Source organism: Contarinia nasturtii, unplaced genomic scaffold, assembly GCF_009176525.2.
Source record: "Contarinia nasturtii isolate CC-2019 unplaced genomic scaffold, AAFC_CNas_1.1 Cnas_scaffold_350, whole genome shotgun sequence".
NCBI classification, from domain to species: domain Eukaryota; kingdom Metazoa; phylum Arthropoda; class Insecta; order Diptera; family Cecidomyiidae; genus Contarinia; species Contarinia nasturtii.
The window spans coordinates 1537537-1558966 of NW_022197705.1; the positions used below are offsets into that span (position 1 = coordinate 1537537).

A 21430-nucleotide genomic window follows, 5' to 3' on the forward strand; every position below is an offset into this window, starting at 1 on the left:
TCTCTCTCTCTCTCTCTCTCTCTCTCTCTCTCTCTCTCTCTCTCTCTATGTGCATCTGCTTTCCAATTCCAGTTGATCCATATAAATCAATCCCATTACGATGATATAGTGGAAGAGCGATCAATATCGAAACTATGCGGCTATCCATTATGCGACAATATCTTGAAAGAAATACCGAAACAACAGTACATCATCTCAAGTGCACAAAATAAAGTTTTCGATATCACCGAGCGTAAAAAGTTTTGCAGTAACAAGTGCTACAAATCATCCATTTATCTCAAGGAGCAAATTTTAACCTCGCCGCTTTGGATTCGCAAAGATGATGACATCATACCTGAATTCAAGCTATTGTCATTTGAAGATGCAGACAAGAGTGATACTAGTAATAAGGAAGACAAAACAGAGACACATGGTGATAATGAACAGAAATTAGACAATGTAAATGCTTGTGAAAATAAGAACGATGTAGAAAATAGCTTAAGTGAAAGTAGCAATAATACTGCAAAATAAGACTGCCCTATTAGGGCAATCGAATTTGATTAATTATCTGTTATATGATAATGAGAAAAATTTGAATAAATAATTGCATCATGCAACGAAATTTATTCATTTTTTTGTTTATTCTACCATCGTCAGTTTTTGAATAAAATTCATTTTAAAGTTGACCAATTGAGTCAAATTTCAATTTTCAACCACGTATATATTATTTCAAAAGAAAGTGAAACAAAAGTAGCTAATAATTTACGGTCTAAACAGATTTTCACTCTCTCATTTACGTTCGATTTCCTAATCGACTTCTAATGAAGCGAGGCCGATCTATGCTTGGCTGGATGGCTTAATCAAGATCATGTTAAAAAGTGTCGAAAGCGAATTCCCAAAAAATCGATATATATTCTTTTGGCTTCGACAAAAAAAATTGGGCTTCGAATTGTATTGCCAATGATAGAAAGGAAATTCTAAAAGTATATCCGGTTCTTGTTTTCTTCTAAAAAATTTACCACGTTGACAATTTGGTAAAAAATGCTAATAATAAAGGTCGTTTATTGTATTGGATACAATTTTTTTTGTATTATATTTTGCGAATCCATTCATACGTATTGACTTGCAACTATAGATTGAGAGAAAATCCAATAAATATACAAAAATTCAATTATAAATTAGATATTCAAATTCAATATGTTTAATTATTTCATAAATTAAAATTTGATATTTTTACCATGGCGGACGACTTATTATTATAAGTAAATAGTTCAATACATCTGAGTTTGATATTTTTCATCCATTATTATTGTATTGTACAATAGCTTATCAGGAAGCTATTTTTTTAATTAATCTATTGTTGATAAATGACACAAATAAATTTTGTTCAGATTGTCACGAAAGACTTTGCTCGTTTGAAAAGAGAAGGACTAATGACTAAAGACTCTTTAGTAAAGAGTTATTGCTATGAGATACAAAACTCTATGATAAAATCTACATAAACCAAATCGCAAATCGTCTTACCCTTTTGATCGTGCATGTTTGTCTTATATATTTTTTTATTGGTGGCCAATACTAGATTATCCATTTAAATCGGTGAACTAAAAGAGAAAGAGTCGGACTTTCGGACTGTTCGAACAAAATCAATTACCTTACCATTAAGGAAAAGAGAAGTTTTTTACAAAATTTGTCGAATTTATTTATATGTAAATTTTGGTTTTCTCAATAAACTACATATTGTTATCTGTACTATTACACAGGTATATATCAGAATTTAAGCCATATTTTTCTTGACGATTCCTACTAATTTGCATGTAAATAGTAATGACATCTACATCATTGATATAAAATATTGTCTTAAAATTCAGCCTATTAATATCGTTAAAATTTGTCATTGCATTGCCTTTTAAATGTTCCAAAAGTACAATTCTAATCGTCAGAATTACAATGAAATATAAAAATGGTTGAAGACATGAAATTCTATGATTTTAAACGATTTTCCTGAATCTATTAATTCACCGAATGTGAATACAAAATGAATTTTATTTTATTTAAATCTCAATGCAATAAATGTGCGACCCAAGTCGATTGGTCATTTGGCTAGATTTCGGTCGAATTTACTGGTGCGTACTTGCTTCGTTACTTCTGGTGTTGAAAAATCGATGAGTGGTCCGCGTTTAGGTAGCGGTAGCATTTCATTCGAAGCCATTTCGCTAATCATTCTTTTTCGTTTGCATGAGAACAATGGAGTTTCTAACAGGCTGTTGTGATGATTGTGTCTTTTGGCTGGTGTTTCTTCCAGTAACTGTTTTCCCTTCTCTAAAATATAGTCGACACGTTCTAGCGTGTTGTTAAATTGATCTTGATCGTCTTCGTTAATATTTCGAATATCTTTGTCGTCAACATTTGCTTGAATGTTGATTAATTGTCGCGTTGGAGTTTTATCGTTTGTTAATGAATCATCACTTTCATCGATCGATATTAAATTGACGCTTGGGAAGAATGTGTGATTTTTCCTTTTGAATGCAAATGTTCCACGTCTTTCACTATTTGCCTGAGAATTTGCCTCGCGTAATGGCGATATTTTAGTCTTTGATTCGCTCTCCTCTGAAACATTACTTGCATTTATTGAGCATTCTTTGATCGTAGATTTCGTGTCATCGTCTGATAATTTTGTGGTCGTTGATAGCTGCGATGTGGCACTTTTGCCACTTGAACCGAGCTGCGAATTGGCACTTTTACCAGTTGAATCGAGTTGCGATGACGTTTCCTCGATAATTGTGGACGGACGTAGAAAGCCATTGAACTTAAATGGTGACGATTCGACTGTTCCATCTTGTGTTTCGTCCAAATTCACAATACTATGATTAACTGTTTGATCGAATAGTTCCGATGGTGGTTCAACATCAAACAACATTGTATCGTTTGCGTTCATCAACCGCTCGTGTTTGTCTTCCATTTTACACTGGCGCTCCATTTCTAGAAAACTGTCTTCACCATCAGATAAATCATTCCACGATTGTGTTTGTTTTGGAAACATCATGCTGTTTTCCAATTCTGCCATGGCGTCTTTTTTTATCTGCGCCGATCCCACGCTGTGACTTTTCACTTCGGTCTGACTCTCGTCAATTGTAAAATCAAATTTTGATGCGCCCGTACTATCGAATAGTTTTTGTCTGGACGCTTCCAATTGCTCTTCACGTTTCTTTTGGAGAATTCGGGAGAAATTCGCATCGAGTTCGATTATTGGTGTATTTGGCGATTCCTGAAATCACACAACGTAAACAATGTACGAAAGTTGACACAAAACTAAACGAAAAATATTATGAAAGTCATTTACCTTGCGAGGCACCACTTTTGACATTAATATCCTTTTAATTGCCTCTTGTTTCTCTTTACTAATGGTTTTTCGACTATTTGAATCCATTTTTTGGATTATTGGCGAGTTCTCGACTTTGTTTATACTAATTTGACGTCTTATTGTATGCTATGATGAATGTCAAACATTACTAACGACGTTTTTGAATTATTTGACATTTGACAGTTTACTACGCAAACATGGCTGCACACTTGAACTACGGACTACAATTACACTTTCGTAAAATGGGGTTTTCAGTTAAAGTCCATATTTATTGATATTTTTCAAAAATGTAAATGGATTTTATTATGAGATTTTTTTTTTGTTGAAAAAAATGATTAAAAATTACATTTTTGAAATGTATTATGTTGAGAAAAGAAAAATAATAATGTTGTCATATAAACCAGAAATCGAATTGAATGAAAACGATTCAGATCGTTAATATTCAAAACTCAATTCAATGCGATTTGTGGTTTTATTCGAAAGTCATTTTTTATAGTAAACTTTCAGATGAACCGGATGGGTCTCATTAAATGAAAACCATTGCAATGGTTAATTTAAAAATTTGATTCAAATACGGTCTGTGGTTTGGTTCAAAAATTAATTAAAATTGGTCATTTGAGTTATTTGCTGCGAACTGTGTACTGAATTTTGGCGTAGCCTATAGGCGTTTGAAGCCAATTTCATCTTCGCGTGTCAAATGTAGTCGTGTCATCAAATGGGTGCGAAGCATCGTTACATTTTCAATCTGTGTGGCACAGAGCTCACACATCGTTGCTCTTGGCATAGACACCTTCCTGTGAATAAAATGAAAATAAAAAACCACATGAGGACCTTTTCCGATTGAATAATTTGAGTATGCTTACATGCTATGCAAATTGGCGCAATGTTTTTGCAATTGCCGTTTGGCGTTCTTGTCCATTGGCATCAACCGTGGTACGCCGTGTGGTGGAAAAATCGCCTTTCCGACATGAAAATCTTTGAACGGCTCAAATTCGCTACAATCATATTCCTTCCATTCATGATCGCCGTGATTAATTTCAATCGGTTCGCGATTTTTTGTGATTAACCTGTGTTAGAATGAAAGAAATTAGTGAATCTTAATCAAAGTCGAGCGTTTAGTTCTAGTTAGTCATACTCGAGAGTAAGTTCTTTGACTTTTTTCATCAGCTTAAGTTTGTTTTTTGGTGCAAGCGTATCGTTACACACATTTTTGCCGATCTGGTGCAATAATTCCCCGATGCTGTACCGAATCTGATTAATCTGATCAAATGAGTTAGTTTCAAAAATTAACCAGTGTGTTTGCTATACAGTAATCTTGTTGACTTACAAGTTCAATGTCAGATTTTTCCAAATTAAAGTCCAATGGAAAAACAACATCGTGCTCAGGATAATATGGTTGATTTCTTTCGTCATTGAATCCAAGGCCAGTTCGTACACTGACGTATCGTGATTTCCAATCGTCGCGCTTCAAATCCATGGCTGGACAGAATGTCATTGCCATTAATGCACCAAAACCACGAATGTTCGGCAAGGTAGTCGTTTCGTGGATAATAAAACCTTTGTTTGATTTTATATCAGTTGTGCTGATATGTGACGCAACCATGTACTTCAAGCACAAATCCTATAAACAGAAAACAGTAAATTTTACATCGAAAAACTGCCATTCAAATGGATACCTGTTGCATTGAATTGAGGAAAACACTGTTCACTGAATGTGGATCAACCGTGATCGATTGCTGTTCATTCTGAACCAGCATCGAATACACCTGGGTTTCTAATGGACTGTGCGGTCCTTTCAAACGAACAATACGACTGCACTGGATGTCTTCAACCGGCTTAATCGATTCGACATTTGCAATCGGATAGTATTCACCACAATCATCCATTTCCAATGCGGATTCGTCAATCATGTCCAGTTCAAAGTCTTCTTGCACACGCTGGCGCTTCAAATAATTATCCTATTGATGAGGTAAACAATAAATTACAGAAAAAATGGAACAATGGAATGTTTCGCATTTGGGTTGGTGAAAAAAAGCCAATCACGGTTGAAGTTTTTAATAACTTCAAGTTGTACGAATGAATTGATGGCTCACGGCCGACAGATTTCAAAATAAAAAAATGACTTACCATCGACAAGTAGGTTTCTTCGCAAAACACACCATATTGCTCGTAGATCAATCGATCATTCATATTGGTTCCATTCAAGAAAATGAAACCATTGACCACCCCATTCACAACGGAGTAAATCTAATCAAATTTTATGAACAATTGAATGAGAATCAAAAATGGAGACTCTTCTTTCAAAAATAATCTCATTCAATTTACCTTGACTGTAACGTCGACATCGAAAACAAGCTGTTTGAACAAACTGATTGCATCGTGATCCCACAAATTGCCACCGCTGATGTTGGCTGTGTTGGCTTGAATGTTCGCCAATCGACACTGGAAGCAACGCGGTGGCATTGTTGCCAAATCATTGTCATCACACGTAAATACAAACAATTCATCAATGCTACATTTCTGTGTGTGGCCATAGTCAATGAAGCATACAAGTGCATGCTTGTAATCAAGTGTAAAACAATCATATTCCCACGCGACCAAACGAGCCCGATACAACTTGTTATCACAATGATCACGAGCCACGATGATTTGTTCACGTGTCACAGCTGCACAGTCCACCAATTTATCGATGATGCCATTGGAATTTTCGTTCAAAATTCGCTTAAAATTTTCAACACATTGCTCTTCGCTTTTTGGCTGAAACCAGAACTTTGAACAGTGTTCGACCTGTGAACAAAAAGAGAACATTGATTAATTTTCAGCAAATTGCTTATTTTTCTGGTCGTTTTAAAAAAAATCATGCTCAGAGGGGAGACTTACGTATGTGATTTTGCCAACGACTTCTTTCTTGATGACGCTTGGTATGCACATGCTGCCGATTTCATCGCGAATGTTTTTCTTCAAAACAAATGTTGAGCCAGACATAACGCCAAGACCAATATCTTCGGCCATCTTTATATCCTTCTCTATCCTGAAAAATCAAAGAAAAACCAAATGAAATCCCGCTTAAATTGATGTTTATGTTAAAATAACCATACTTCATGACACCAATGCTGGTTGGTAAGTTAATTTTGCGCATCTTAACTGCTTTATAGACTTCTGTGAGTGCTTTGCCGGGGATTGAACATTGTTTGGTATCCCAATCATTTCGTCTGTTATCACAAATGTCTTGCAATCGTTCGAATGTTACAAAAACCTTTTCCGATGCGTCGAATGAAATTTTAACTCCATCCAAATCCTCTTTGCTTACGACTGTGTCCAAGAACAGATTTCGAATTGAATCCACATACAATTCACGAATGTGATCCTGTCGAAAGCCCGTAAAATAAACTGTATTATTTGGATCACGGCCGTTCAATGCATGGTATAAGTCGCGTTCAATGATGGGATTTGTAATCGGTGCAGTGCCATAGAAATTTGGATAAAATGCACCGGCAATGACCACCTTCAGAATGATGCTTTTCTCTTGTTCTGTCCAATGAATGCCTTGAAGACCGGTCGCTTGATAAATGCCCAGCTTATCAAGGCGCTGCGTCAATTCTTGTATCAGTAAATGACATTCGTGCAATGAACGTACGTCCAAACAGTGTTTATTACAAAAATCACGTTCGGCTTTGAGTTGATCCGATTTTTTACCGAACTCTTTTTGATTGTATTTCAATGTCCAAACTTTGTATGCATTCAAAATGGCAAAGAGATCACTGCCCGAACCATTTGACCACTCCAATCGACGCGTATACTCGCTCAAATCACGTTCGAACGTAATTTTGAAGATACTTTTCGCTGTTAAGCCAGCAGCTGAAAACAGAAACAAGCAATTTAAAAAATGTCCTCATGAAATTTCAATGGATCCAATTGCTCACCCATTATGACGCATTCTTCAAGCACACCATAGCAATAACCAAGTGCAATCATTCGAGTGGCTCGCACGTCGATTGGTAAATTCGCCATTACACGTCTGAAAAAAAAGAAAATATGCGATTTAAAAAAAAAACCCTCATGAAATTTCAATGGATCCAAGTTCTCACCCAAGAAATGTTAGATCTCCATCGACCGGTATATAGCCCTCGTCTTTGTACGTAAGCAGCAATGCACCAAGCTCTTTTAGCGACAATACGGTATTGGCAATATCAATGACTTCTGGTTTGCTGTCTTCCATTGCCTGATCAACATTTTAAATAGATAAATTAAATAAAATATATTCAATAATTCAAATCTGAATAGAAATTTAACCTGGCCAAGGATCATATGCGGTGATTCCATTTCAAATGTTTTTGCCTTTAGAATGGCATTCTCCAGCGGTGTCAATCGCAATTCAGGTATCTGCGATTCGCGCATGTATCGCTGAAAAATAACGAAAGTTTGGTGAATGAAACGCATACCAAACGCCACTCATTTGCTCAATAACAAATTTTTAAGCAATTTTCATATGGTGATGTGTAAAAAAGTAAAATAAAAAATTTACCTCAAAATGACGGCGATAAACCAATCGATAGCATCGTCCATCTTCCAAGCGACCGGCCCGACCGGCTCGTTGTCGGCAATTGTTCCGTGATGCCCATGCCATCTCCAATGATGTGAAATTCTTCGTTGAGTCACTGTGTAGATACTTCATCAAGCAGAAATCGATGACTGTACACGAGAGAGCGAGATAAATTTTATTTATTTTATTTCTCAAGAATGACTTTTCTTTTATGACTTATTACCAAATTTGACATCCGGCACTGTGATCGAGCTCTCAGCGATGTTTGTTGATAAGATGATTTTGCGTACACCATCTTCGACGGGTTGAAAAATCGATTGCTGTTCTTCGGTGCTAACCAATGAGTGTAAAATGTAGATTTTCCACGCCAAATCACCTTTCCTGTAAACCAGAATGCGAATTGAGAAAAAAAGAACAAAATTGAATCTCAATTAGGCTTACGTTTCCGCAAATTCGGTGAGAAAATTACGCATCTGCCCAATTTCATAGATTCCTGGCAAAAAAATCAAGATCGATGACAGTTTGAGTGATCTATCATCTGGCTCTGGACACACAACGTTGATTCTTCGGATTATTGTCAATACCAATTTGTACATATCGTCACTTATGCCGGGCTGTTCCAAACTTCCAGTTACCTGTTTAAAAAAATTGTTTGTCACGAACAAAAGTTACGAGACCTTATGTAAGATTTGTGAAACAAATTAATCAATATTTGATTGGTATCGTACCTGTACGCCATCCAAGTCGTCCAAGTAGTATACCTTGACTTTGTACAAATTTTTCTTGTCGACTTTGACGATTGGAGCTGGTGCCCACTTTCCGTTTTCATAACACTCGAAGTAATTTGCAAACTGAAGGATGAACGGCTCACGATTAGACAATATATTTCATTAAAATGTCGCATAAAATGTGCTTACCATTTTGCTGTTGATCGTAGCCGACATGAGTATGACCTTGCAGCTGGTTATTTCTTTGGCCATGAGCATCCGTATGATGATGAACAAAAAATCCATGTCCTTATCGCGCTCATGAACTTCGTCTAGTATGATATGCGTAAAACCGGAGAGTGATTTTGATTGAATCAACTTTTCCAAGAGAACTCCTGTTGTACAAAAGAGAATTCGCGTGTCTTCACTGACGAATTTCTTGTCCAATCCAACCTATTTGCGGGAAAAATGAGATTTCATTTTTATTAGAATTTAATTTGTTTCATTCGATTGAATAATCTATGAACTTGTACTCTCGATGCATGCATGATATGCATGCATTTTGTCTCCACCGAACAGCATAACCTAAAAATGAACTGTCCATGTGCCCAAAAGCTAGTTCAGTTGCATGAATATTTCCTATATTTGGCCAAATGTCACACTCATTGACTACAATATTGGCGCAAAAATTTATTTTAAATTCATTTTGATTGATCTTACCTGATAACCGACAACCGTTCCCAAGTCCCATCCTCTTTCAGCGGCCACCCGTTCTGCAATGCTTCGCGCTGCGATTCGACGAGGTTGTGTGACAATAATGTTGCACGCCTTCTGATTTTTTCGCGCTTCATCGAGAATCATTTGCGGAACCTACATCAACGATTTATAAAAAAAAAAACAATTAAAACCGGAATGTAAAAAAAATCGCCACATCAACTCCACCTTCTTACCTGCGTACTTTTACCACAACCTGTGTCCGCTTCGATGACGACCGATTGAAATTTGGACACATTCTCGAGAATGTCACGTTTCGATGAGTAAATCGGTAATGCGTAGCCATTGCTGGTTCGCGTATTGAAATTGTACTTGGTGTAAACGTCGTCTGAGAAATTATCGTCGGTCACATCGATTTCGCCCATTCGTTCCAAATTCTTCTTCAACCTTTGACGCGTTTCCTCAATATCATCTTCGAACATATCTTTTTCATCGTCCAGCAGACGCGTCTTAATCGTCAACGGCTTGATGTACGCTTTCACGCGACCATTTGTCGACCCGCCTGTCACTGATATCGGCGTGAATGGCTTCCCTTTGCTAAACATAATATCCAAGAAATCCATTTTAACACACTTCAAATCACAGACTTTTCGCGAAAAATACGTAGTCAAATTGGCAAAGAATTAAATATTTATCAATTTTCTTCGAATTGTGTAGTCGATTAACAAATCGAATTAATATTTATGTGCTCTCACTTCAAATGTCAAAACTAAAATGAACTGTCTGCATCGCTTTGTATAGATATACCAACAAGGCGAACAAGCCAAACACACAGCATCACGCCATTATTGTGTGCTTGTGTAATTGAACACGAACTCATTTTTATACAGCAACAACAAAGGCTGTGCATGAAGTAACACAGTGTGTGTGTAGTTTGGCAAAAAAAATCCGTTTGGTTGTGACAATGTGATGCCGTGTGTTGCATGTATTTGATTTTTGTCATTAAGCACCGAATCGGTATGATTTTTGTCCAATCGACAATTCTACATGGCAACAAATAAAAAAACAACAATTTGAAATGATTCACACATAAAATTCGGCACAAATGAGAAAAATCAGCAAAAGAATGATGTTCCTTTTTTTCGAAATTGACTTTATGAATTTACTTTTGTCTTGAATGGAAATTGACATTGAAGCGAGTTGAAATACAAAAATTGTCAACAGCACACTTAGTATTGACCGGTAAAGACAAACCTTTGAATATGAACTCGGACACAAAGCGATTGCTGTTCATTTTTGCAATCATGATAACAAAGAGATGTGTTGTCTCATCTGATGTCAAGTATTTTGCTTGAAAATCAACAATGTCCAATGAAACCGATTGATGTGGACAATGCTTTGTCATCAATCTCCTTGTTCCATCCATCAATATGTTATGAAAACAAATATTTCAAGTAAAAAAAATTCCGAACCAAAATCCTTCATGTTTTTGTGATTTCGTTTGCGTTTTGTTTCAGACAGGAAGCAACTTTGCGAAGATAAGCGATTCTTCTTGAAAAGATATATTCATTGGAATATCGCATTCTAATAAGATAAATATGTTTTGCGATTCTCAAAAATTGAATTCAAACGTCAAATAAACAAACGAAAAGTCGGTATTATGACAAACGCTGCGTATGGACTGAATATCTGATTCAGTCATCGAGTAAGCTTTGAACCGTTAATAACACCTTTCCATCACATTTTCAAAGAGTATTCGCCAAAACATAGAAATGTCGGCTATGGAAAATCTTTGGAAAAAAGAGACACCAGGTCGGAAATCAAATTACATTGATCTCTTTCCGCGCTTGTTTCCCGCTCGACTTGACCAATTGGCCCAGAAATTGCGGTCGGACAATGGAGAAAAAAATAATACAATATCAACGGAGCTTCGTTTGGAAGGGAATGATCTATTTCGATCGAACGAATTTGTGAAAGCCATGGATTTTTACAGTGCAAGTTTGTGTTTCGCTGAAATTGGTACAGAGAATGTGGCTTTGGTGTATGCAAATCGATCGTCGTGTTTTTTGTCTTTGAAAATGTACGAAAAAGCGTTGATTGATATTGAACTCGCCAAACAGACAAACTATCCGGATCGATTGTTGCCAAAATTGGAGGAACGACGAGCCAAATGCCTGCGATTGATGGAAACTGAGATAATCGAACAAAGTCAATTCGAACCGAAATTGAGTTTTCAACCACACGATCGATTCAATTGTTTGGCAAACGTGTTGGATATTAAGTACAATGATCAATTTGGTCGTTTTGTTGCAGCCACTGCAGACATCGATGTTGGAAAAACGATAATGGTCGAGCAAAATTTCGCATCCGTGTCAATTGACGACGAACGAATGACGTGCACAAATTGCATGAAAATCAATGCCAATTTCATCGCTTGCCCACACTGTATAGGCGTAATGTACTGTAACATTGAATGTATGCAACAAGATGCGATCCATGAGTTGGTGTGCGGACAATTTCAGTCGATTGCTGGTTCGATAAAACTGTATATCAAAACGATTTTGATTGCCATACAACTCTTCGAAAGTGTCGATCGCTTGATAGAATTTGTGGAAAATGCTATGAAAGCCGGTAGCAATGATGTTCCAGAAACAGTTATCGATACAAAATCACAGTATCGGCTATACTTGACACTACATTCTGAATTTTGCACCGAAGACCAAAACGACCTTTTTGTGGACGCTCAGAAAATATACATCACCTTACAATCGGCACCGGCAATCAAAAACCGATTCAACACACTGCGAAAACAACGGTTCTTACAACATTTAATATGTCAACACTTACTGGTCACCGCACGAAATCGATTTCAATACACCAGTGATCAACTGAAAGTCACAGACATCGCTCCGATGGGTTGCATATTCAACCACTCATGTGCACCGAATGTATTCAACGATGTGATTAACGATAAAGCTGTATTCATCACAATTCGTCCGGTACGAAAAGGAGAACAATTGTTCATTTCATATTTGGGTGAGAACGCTAGCAATTCGACCGATAACCGACAAATGAGCCTGTTGGAAGACTTTGGATTTGTGTGTGAATGCGATAAATGCCAACCGCACTGTTCGCACGTCGATCAAGCGAAAATGAAATGTGATTCGCATTTCACGTACGTTGAGCAGTCCTACAAAACCGCATTTGAGGATAAAATACAGCGAATTGCATTGAAGGAAGCCTGCATTGAATTTCTTCAGAAATATGGACACTTACCATGGTCAGATGAAATAAACTTAGTGATGCTATGCTATCTGAAATGGCTATTTGAATATATGCAAACAGATTTTTGATCAAACTTACGCTGTTAACAGTAATATTTTATCGCTAATTTTTTAAGGTTTTTATTGTTCTCTTTCTCAATCGTTCAAACATAAATAATTTTTTTTATTGCTACCAGATTCGGTTTAAACAAAGTAAGAAAAAACGATAAAGAGTATAAATGTTTTTGACCACAAAGAGTATAAATAGCATTGTTTACAGTATAATACTCACTGAATATTGTTTACCATTTTGTCATGTAGCAGCATGCAAAAATTTTGAACAAAAAATCAGGCAAAAATCAGCTTTGTTAAAAAATAATAATTTTTAAGGTAAAAAAAAAAAAAATCAAAAAAAATGATTAACTTTAAATTCTTAAAATATATTCATTTTACATTATTTAGTTGTAATTATTTGTGTTTTCATAGTAAAAAAAATTGATTTTCAATCATTCTCTTTTGATGACAACATCGTACAAATGTCACTAAGACAAGACAGCAAGCATCATGACATTAATAAATAGCAAAATGTTCAGGGACTTATTGGTTGAAACTTCCTGAATATCCGCTTCAGTTCCAAATTTTTCCAACTGATCAATTGAAATAATGAACTGAGATACGAACAATTCAAATTATTCTGATCGATACCGACAATTTTCGTTTCTGGAATGGTAAAACTTTTGAAACCATTCAGCTCACGCAACCGATTGTTTGCGATTAAGATTACCTCCAATTGCCTGGTTTGTCACGGTAAAATATCCGCATTCAATATGTTTAATACATTCTGTGACAAATCCAGTATTTGTAATTTCACCAAAGTCAAAAATGTTTCCGTTTGAATCTCTGTTAGATTATTTTGTGATATATTCAGATGGCGAGGTTGTACCAGATTTTTAAATATCCTGTTATCCAGTTTTTCAATCGAATTTATTGATAGTTTCAGTAACATCAAATTTCGGAGATTTTCAAATGTGTCTACAGCCAAAACTGTGATTTGATTGCTCGAAATGTCCAAATTCACCAAATTTGAATGGCTGCCTAGTGTCTACAGTTTTCTTGTGCAGCGTTGTGAGTTGACAGTTTACGTTGTGAGTTGACGGTATGAATCGTAATATTTATATGCACGATACACACAAGTGGGTATGACATCGAGCGTAGTAATGCCATTTTCACCATGGTTTTCGACACAAACAAGTGCTACAAATCCTAACTTATGGTGGTAGCAATTACCGACATGGGAGTACTTCAAAGAATTTGCAGATATGTTGACTGCCAATAAAACCAAGGCGAATAAAACCGGACTAATTTTCATTTTCACAAGTTTGCTTGAATGATCAATGTGAATGTTTTGAAAAGTAAGCAAAAACTGATTTTTACATCGAAGCCACTGGGGAAATAGTATAGCATATGGACACGATATTGTGCAGTTGAATCATTTTATAATCACTCTTTGGAGCAATAAAAATCCAAATATTATTGCTTCAATTTTTGCTGGACATGAACTGTTTACAATCCATATCTCCATAAAATTCAATAATTAATCGTTTTTATGCAAATGTTTGAGTTCGTTTTAAAATAAATGCAGAGAAACCAATACAGACAAATGTAAACACCATTGCACATTTACTTTCGATATGCTTTTCTGAGAGTAGAAAATCTTCTTCTTCTTCTTTAAAAAGAATGAAAACAAATTCCACTGCTTCGCTTTAACACATTTCGCACAACAGAATTACAACAACAAATAATGTACAATTTATTGTATTCGCCATCGGTTCGTCCGACAAATCAATGAGTTTGCATCAATTTTGATCTTTCCGACGCAGAAACGAAGTTTGCATGTGTATTTGTATTTTTTCCACTGTGTTGCTGTGTATGTGAATGTAAGCGTGATTTGTTTCGCCAATGTGTACTCGTCGATTCTGATTTGCATTCCAAGTCAGTTTATTGGTGAGTTTGCCACGCACAATACAAAAAATATAAAACGTCAATCAGAAAACAGTGTGATTTGATTTTGAACGATGACAAATTTGTGGGAAAAAGAATCAAAGAATGTTGATGCCCATTTTATCGATTTATTTGCTGATATTCGTAATAGCAAATCAATCGATGAATGGAATCGTCAACTTCAATCATCTTGGAAACATCGTTTTGTGTTGGCTGTCTTTGATGCTGTCAAAAATAACGACACTGCCAACTTTTTTCGAAACGAAGGAAATTTGTATTTCAAGCAAAAATCCTGGATCGAAGCGATGGAATTATATAGTAAAAGTCTAAGTTTTGCCGAGCCCGGAACCGTTAATCGTAGTTTTTCGTACGCAAGTCGAGCCTCGTGTTTTTTTCAAATGAAAAACTACGATAAATGTCTTATTGACATTGAATTGGCTGTTCAGTCAAACTATCCGGAACAAATGATGCCAGTTTTAATGAAACGTAAAGAAGATTGCGTGCGTTTGATGAAGCAACACACTGCTGATACTCCGTTCGATCCGAAACTCAGTTTTATTGCAAGTGAAAAGTTTCCATGCATGGCCGACGCAATTGAAATCCAGCAAAATAAGGAATTTGGTCGACACATAGTCGCCCGGTGTGACATTGATGTGGGTCAAACCATTTTGGTCGAAGAAAATTTCGTGTCAACATTCAGCAGCTTTGATCGTATTAATTGCTACGAATGCATGCAAACTATGAAGAATTTCCTTCCGTGCAACACATGTGTTGATGTTATGTTTTGCAGTGTTGAATGTGAACAACGAAGTGTTATTCATCAAAAATGTTGCGAAACAAATTTTAATCGTATGCCGCTCAATGTTCAGTATATTGGAAAATCGATTTTGATTGCATTATGCGCTTTCAACGGTGCCAAAGAATTGATGGATTTTACTGAAAATGTCTTATCAAAACGTACAACCAGATTACCAGAGGCGGCCAACGATGCAAAATCAAAATATGCCTTTTTCTTGAGCCTTCAATCGGCCGCTAAAGAAACACTCGACATTGTTACCGTTTACAAGGTATTCACTGCCATTTTGGACATACCATTCGTTAAAGGCGAATTCCATACTGAAGAACGTCGGCGATTTTTAATGCATTTAATTGGCGAACATTTTTTAATCATCTCGAATAATTCGTACGGCGGTTCATTGTCAAGTGCATCAACTGTTGGGACAACAGCTCTCGTTATGTCTTTCTTTAATCATGCGTGTGCGCCAAACGTATTCAATTCGTCGGCGTTCAATAAGGAAATCTGTATTACAATGCGACCAATCAAAAAGGTGAGCAAAAATACAACAGAATAAAATTAAAGCCAATAAATAACTCTTTTCATTTCAAATAGGGCGAACAATTATTTGTAAAATACCTATGTGGCGAACGTACAACGAGAGAACGCCAAGCAATACTATTGACGCAATGGGGTTTCCTCTGTAAATGTGACAAATGTATTCCAAAATGCTCACAAGCTGATCGTATGAAGATGAAAGCGGATCCAAATTTCAAGCAATTATATCCAGCTTTTTCCATCAATCTTCAACACGCAAACTACACAGTTTTGGCAAGCAAATGTGTTCAATTCTTACGCACATATGGACATTTACCATGGTCTGAAGAAATGGATGTCGCTTTGAAAACATACACCAAATGCTTATTGGAACCATTTCCATTTTCGTAATTTTTTTGATTTCATGAAACTCAATTTTTTTCGGATTCATTTGATAAACTTTTTGTCACTTTTTTATGGTCAATTTTTTAATTCGCCACCTTTCATTCTTTTCAATAACATTGATAGCATGCATGCTAAAAGGCATGCAAATTCAAAATGTATATGCTTCGAAGCATAGCGAAATTATTAATTTTAATACGTTAAATAAAATTATGGTGTGCATTAAAAGAACAAGAAATTGTTTTGATTTATGCTATAGTCTTCAGGTACTTTTTTGGCAGTGAAGGGACCTTAGTAAATGGTAAGAACGCATCTTCTTCTTTGATTGTATGACTTCACATGTAATTTGATAAGCAACGTACACACATATACATGAAGCATCAAATTTTGAAAAGAGCAACATGAATTTGGTTATCTTTGAATACGCTGTCACAAATACAGAAGAGATATGCATAAAGAAATGTTCGAACACTCACAAATACATGCATCCAATTACGAATGTACAAAATAAATGTCAAAAAGTTGGATTTGCTTGAAACTTACGCATTAATAATCAATTGGCTACGGAAATAAATAGACGTGCATTGAACCAAAAGCGATCATTTTAGACAGTAAAAGAAAGAAATTAAGAAAGTTTTTGAAACATAATGGAAAACTTGTGGAAAAAAGAGTCTACTCCAAAAAGTCCAATTTACATGGATATTTTTGATGGCATTGAATTGGTGCCGATTCCAAATGTCAAATTTGGTTTGCAAAAAAATGATTTAATATCAACGCAATTGCGTCACAAAGGTGATCAAAAATTCGGCGAAAATTTATGGAGCGAAGCAATGGAATATTACAATAAAAGTCTACGATTTGCCATCAAGGCGGAAAATGCAAGTTTAGCGTATGCAAACCGTGCCGCGTGTTTTCTACATTTGAAGATGTTTGATAAATGTCTTGCCGACATTGAAATGTCAAAGCGTGTTAATTGTCCATTGAAAGAGGTGATGATTAAATTGGACAAATGCAAAGCTGACTGTCTTAAAAGGATGAGACGAAACTACCAGAAGGAGACACATGATCAAGCAGGATTAAGCTACGATTGCGATGTAAACATTCCATGTCTGGCCGATGTGTTGAAGATACAGTACAACGAAAAATTTGGACGGCACATAGTAGCCAAGTGTGACATTCCAGTTGGTAAGGTGATTTTGGTTGAAAATGCATGCTTCTCAGCGACTTTGTCGGGACCTTTGACCGGTTGTACAACGTGCCAACGGTTACGGATGAATTTTATTGCGTGTGAAAATTGCACAATTGCCATGTTTTGTGATGAAATGTGCAAAGAATCAGCTTTTCACAAGTACGATTGTAATGTTATTTATGATCATGACACAATCAACAATGGTCAATTTCAAATGATGGCTCGAACGATATTCTTTGGATTGGAGGCGTTTGGAAGTGTATTCGATGAAATTGTTGAAGCCACCGAAGAACTCAAAGAGAATTATGTGCCCCAAACAATGATTGATATGCAATCAAAATATCGACTATTCCTAACACTGCCTACACCTACTCTCAAAGAAATAGAAAAACACGAATTGATGTGCAAAGCGAAAAGTCTATTCACAATTTTGATCAAGCTAACAACGGTGAATGGTGTATTTGACACAGTGGAAAAGCAACGATTTCTCATGCATCTCGTGACCAAACACGTAATTATTACTAGTGAGAATGCCATCAATGCCAAACATAATAATATTCAGCGCGTCGCAACACTTGGACTGATTTTTCCATTGTTTAATCACGTATGTGTACCGAATCTATTGAGTTATTCATCGAGCGATCAACAAATCTGTACGACATTACGACCAGTGCAGGCGGGCCAACGGCTGTTTGTGTCATATACCCTTGACGAAGTTTCAACTAAGTTTGGATTTCCTTGCACATGTGAAAAATGTGACCCAAAGCATTCAACATCTGATGTCACCAATTTACTATCGGACCCAGGTTATGCATTTCTCCAACGAAATCGCAATAACAATCTATTGAATCAAAAGAACAGACAGAATATCAAGAGAAAATGCATCGATTTATTGAATAAGCATGGACGTTTATGGTTTCCAGAGCTCGAGTTCGTATTGGATGTGTACATTAAATGTGAATTGCACGAAGAGATTTGAACAAGTGTCAATTTCAATTAATATCAAAATCTTTGGTCATCTCAACCAAATAAAATCTTATTCAAAAATAAAGTAATTTTTTTTTCGTTTATTTCATTACTATTTACACTCGCAACAAGTAAATGTACAGAAATATTTAAACAATAATTCTCTTCGTTGAACACATATCACCATTATCCAGTGATCTTTGCCATTTTTGAAAAATAAATGAGTTTTATTGCCCTTTTTTAAGTAGAATCAATTTTCCATTAACACTCATGAAAATGAACCTTTTTGTCAGCGTTATTTTATCTTTCGTTTGCACTCTGGTATTTTACAAAATATTATTGAAAGTAGCCAATGCACGAATACAGTGTGAATGTGATAAATGTGAAAGGAGACGTAACAGAACAAAAATCCAAAAGCAAATGTTCATTGGATCCATTCCTATCCATATAATTCTTTATTTTAAATATTTTTACTGAATTCGTCAAATTTCAATTGTTGAAAGTTATTTGAATAATGTTTTTTTTTTTTTCAAATCATCCACTTTCATTCAGTTTTATGTTATGTCAAGAATAAATTGAGCTCTTATCCCGCACATACACACACATCTCAAAATCGAATCGATTCGAAGCATTAGTTTCATATAGAATTGCGTGCATTTATTTTTTCCCCGCTATGATGTCATGCTCTGCTGTCATAAATTCCAAGAAATGTGCGAACACACACAAATACATGCTTTTAATGTGAATTATAAATGTCAGAGAGCTATATTTGTTTGCTGTTTCACAAAGACCACATAGATTAGTTGTACAGTAGACGCGAATTAAGGCACAAGCGTTAATTTGAGACAATACAAGTTACTTTTACTGACAACGTTTTTCACTATATTTTATCTTTTATTTCGCTCACATTCAGTAATGGAAAACTTGTGGAAAAAAGAGTCCAATGGTAAAAGTTCCATTTATATGGACATTTTTAAGAATATCGAAACTGCAGAGGTATCAAATGCCAATGGTTTGCCAAAAAATGACGTGATATCAACACATCTACGAAAAAAGGGTGATGGAAAATTTGGCGACAATTTATGGATCGATGCAATGGAATATTACAACCAAAGTCTACGTTTTGCTGTCGACAGTGAAAATGTAAGTTTGGCGTATGCAAACCGTGCCGCGTGCTTTCCACACTTGAAGATGATTGATAAATGTCTTGTCGACATTGAAATGTCAAAGCGAGAAAATTGCCCAAAAGATTTGATGGAAAAATTGAAAAAATGTAAAGACGATTGTCACAAAGTGATGAAACGTGAACAACAGGAGAAGACAATTGAAGGAAAATTAAGCTACGATTGCGATGTAAACATTCCATGTTTGGCCGATGTAGTGAAGATACAGTACAATGAGAAATTTGGACGGCATGTAGTGGCCAAGTGTGATATTCCAGCTGGTAAGGTGATTTTGGCTGAAAAATCATTTTTGTCAACGACTTTATCGGGTCCGATCACCGCTTGTACATCATGCCAAAAGACACGAATGAATTTTATTGCCTGTGAAAACTGCACCATTGCCATGTTTTGTGATGAAAAGTGCAAAAAAGCGAGTGTTTTGCACAAGTACGATTGCAATATCATTTATGATCGTGAACCACATTATAACGGCCCATTACAAATGATGGCTCGTTCAATATACTTCGGAATGGAAGCATTTGAAAATATGCATGAGATGATAAAGTTCGTTGAAGCGACAGAAAAAATCAAATCAAATTATGTGCCCGAATCAGTCGTTGATATGCAATCAAAATATCGTCTATTTTTGACATTGGCCACATATTCTAAGGAATATAAAAAGGAAACATTGATCTTGGCAAAACGTCTTTTTATGATTTTAATCAAACTACCAACAGTGAAAAAGGCATTTGACACAATGGAAAAACAACGATTTCTCATGCATCTTGCCACAAAACACGTAATCATAAAGATTCTAAATGCCATCAATGCCACACAAAATCAATGTCAACGCGTCGCAACACTTGGACTGATTTTTCCATTGTTTAATCACGCATGTGCACCGAATCTATTGAATTTTTCACGTGGCGATCAACAAATCTGTATGACATTGCGACCAGTGCAGGCGGGCCAACAGCTGTTTGTGTCTTATTCCACTGCCGATGTTTCAACTAGACAACGTCAGTTGCATTTATTGACACACTTTGGATTCCTTTGCGCATGTGAAAAGTGTGACCCAAAACACACCACAGCTGATGTCACCAAATTACTATCGGACCCAGGCTATGCATTTCTCCAACGAAATCGCAAAAGCGATCTATTGAATGACCAAAATAGATGGACAATGAAGAAGAAATGCATCGATTTATTGAATAAGCATGGACATTCGTGGTATTCGGAGCTCGAATTCGTATTGGATATGTACATTAAATGTGAAATGTACGAGTATTAATTGCCAATACTCATTAAATTCAAAAGTATCAAACAAAAATTATCAAAATAAAAATAAAATCATATTGTGAATGTAATAACATTTTAGTCGGTTTAATGTTTTTTTAAACAATTTTCAGTCGAGACACATAAAAATGAAATGTAAGTTGAAGATTCTTTCAAACAACAATTCTTCTTGTTCAATGGATTTCGTCACTAAATGACTTTTATAGCTTTTATTTCAAGTGGAACAAATTTTAAGTAGAACAAAAATTTCATGCACACGCATGAAGAAGTACCCTTTTGTCAGCATTATTTTCTCTTTCGTTTGCGCTCTGGTATTTTATAAAATATTATTGAAAGTAGCGAATGCACGAAAGCCGGCACGAATACAGTGTGAATGTGATAAGTGTGAAAGAAGACGTAACAGCACCAAAAACCAAAGGCATGTATGTGTAAATGAAGCGCTCTCACCGATTGCCTGTTACCATTTTTGTAAACATTAAACGCACACTCATACAAAAGCAATGCTCATTTGCATCGCTAGAAAGTTGTGTGATA

The 21430-nt window shown here is 35.8% G+C and overlaps 7 protein-coding genes across 7 annotated transcripts in view; 5 read left to right on the top strand and 2 right to left on the bottom strand.

Moving 5' to 3' along the window:
* The window catches only part of LOC116338243 (putative RNA polymerase II subunit B1 CTD phosphatase RPAP2 homolog), a 1009-nt gene extending 404 nt beyond the window's left edge, over positions 1-605 (top strand). The window contains exon 3 of the mRNA XM_031763373.1: positions 73-605. Coding sequence (XP_031619233.1) covers positions 73-510 — 438 coding nt within the window. The 3' untranslated portion in view covers positions 511-605. The remainder of the gene's footprint in view (positions 1-72) is intronic.
* A 984-nt stretch (positions 606-1589) lies between these two features.
* Positions 1590-3492, bottom strand: LOC116338108. The gene is made up of 2 exons (XM_031763180.1): positions 3320-3492; positions 1590-3244 (listed from the first exon to the last, which is right to left on the bottom strand). Exons 1-2 carry the CDS (start codon positions 3404-3406, stop codon positions 2072-2074), a joined length of 1260 nt encoding a protein of 419 aa, XP_031619040.1. The 5' UTR covers positions 3407-3492; the 3' UTR covers positions 1590-2071.
* Positions 3493-3713: 221 nt separating this feature from the next.
* Positions 3714-10033, bottom strand: LOC116338058 (probable ATP-dependent RNA helicase spindle-E). The gene is made up of 19 exons (XM_031763109.1): positions 9541-10033; positions 9311-9460; positions 8801-9043; positions 8612-8734; positions 8325-8518; positions 8107-8264; positions 7866-8032; positions 7634-7744; positions 7429-7562; positions 7264-7358; positions 6439-7198; positions 6221-6371; positions 5666-6127; positions 5468-5587; positions 5017-5298; positions 4668-4961; positions 4476-4600; positions 4204-4407; positions 3714-4134 (listed from the first exon to the last, which is right to left on the bottom strand). Exons 1-19 carry the CDS (start codon positions 9925-9927, stop codon positions 3999-4001), a joined length of 4296 nt encoding a protein of 1431 aa, XP_031618969.1. The 5' UTR covers positions 9928-10033; the 3' UTR covers positions 3714-3998.
* Positions 10034-11076: 1043 nt separating this feature from the next.
* On the top strand, positions 11077-12657 carry LOC116338244 (SET and MYND domain-containing protein 4-like). Its single transcript, XM_031763374.1, has one exon. The coding sequence runs from the start codon at positions 11077-11079 to the stop codon at positions 12655-12657; it is 1581 nt and encodes a 526-aa protein (XP_031619234.1).
* Positions 12658-14569: 1912 nt separating this feature from the next.
* LOC116338118 (SET and MYND domain-containing protein DDB_G0273591-like) lies at positions 14570-16403 on the top strand. The gene is made up of 2 exons (XM_031763191.1): positions 14570-15896; positions 15959-16403. The coding sequence occupies exons 1-2, from the start codon at positions 14643-14645 to the stop codon at positions 16289-16291; spliced, it is 1587 nt and encodes a 528-aa protein (XP_031619051.1). The 5' UTR covers positions 14570-14642; the 3' UTR covers positions 16292-16403.
* A 526-nt stretch (positions 16404-16929) lies between these two features.
* Positions 16930-18450, top strand: LOC116338245. The gene has a single exon (XM_031763375.1). The coding sequence runs from the start codon at positions 16930-16932 to the stop codon at positions 18448-18450; it is 1521 nt and encodes a 506-aa protein (XP_031619235.1).
* Positions 18451-19236: 786 nt separating this feature from the next.
* LOC116338113 (histone-lysine N-methyltransferase SMYD3-like) lies at positions 19237-20967 on the top strand. The gene has a single exon (XM_031763187.1). The coding sequence runs from the start codon at positions 19353-19355 to the stop codon at positions 20889-20891; it is 1539 nt and encodes a 512-aa protein (XP_031619047.1). The 5' UTR covers positions 19237-19352; the 3' UTR covers positions 20892-20967.
* Positions 20968-21430: the final 463 nt, after the last annotated feature.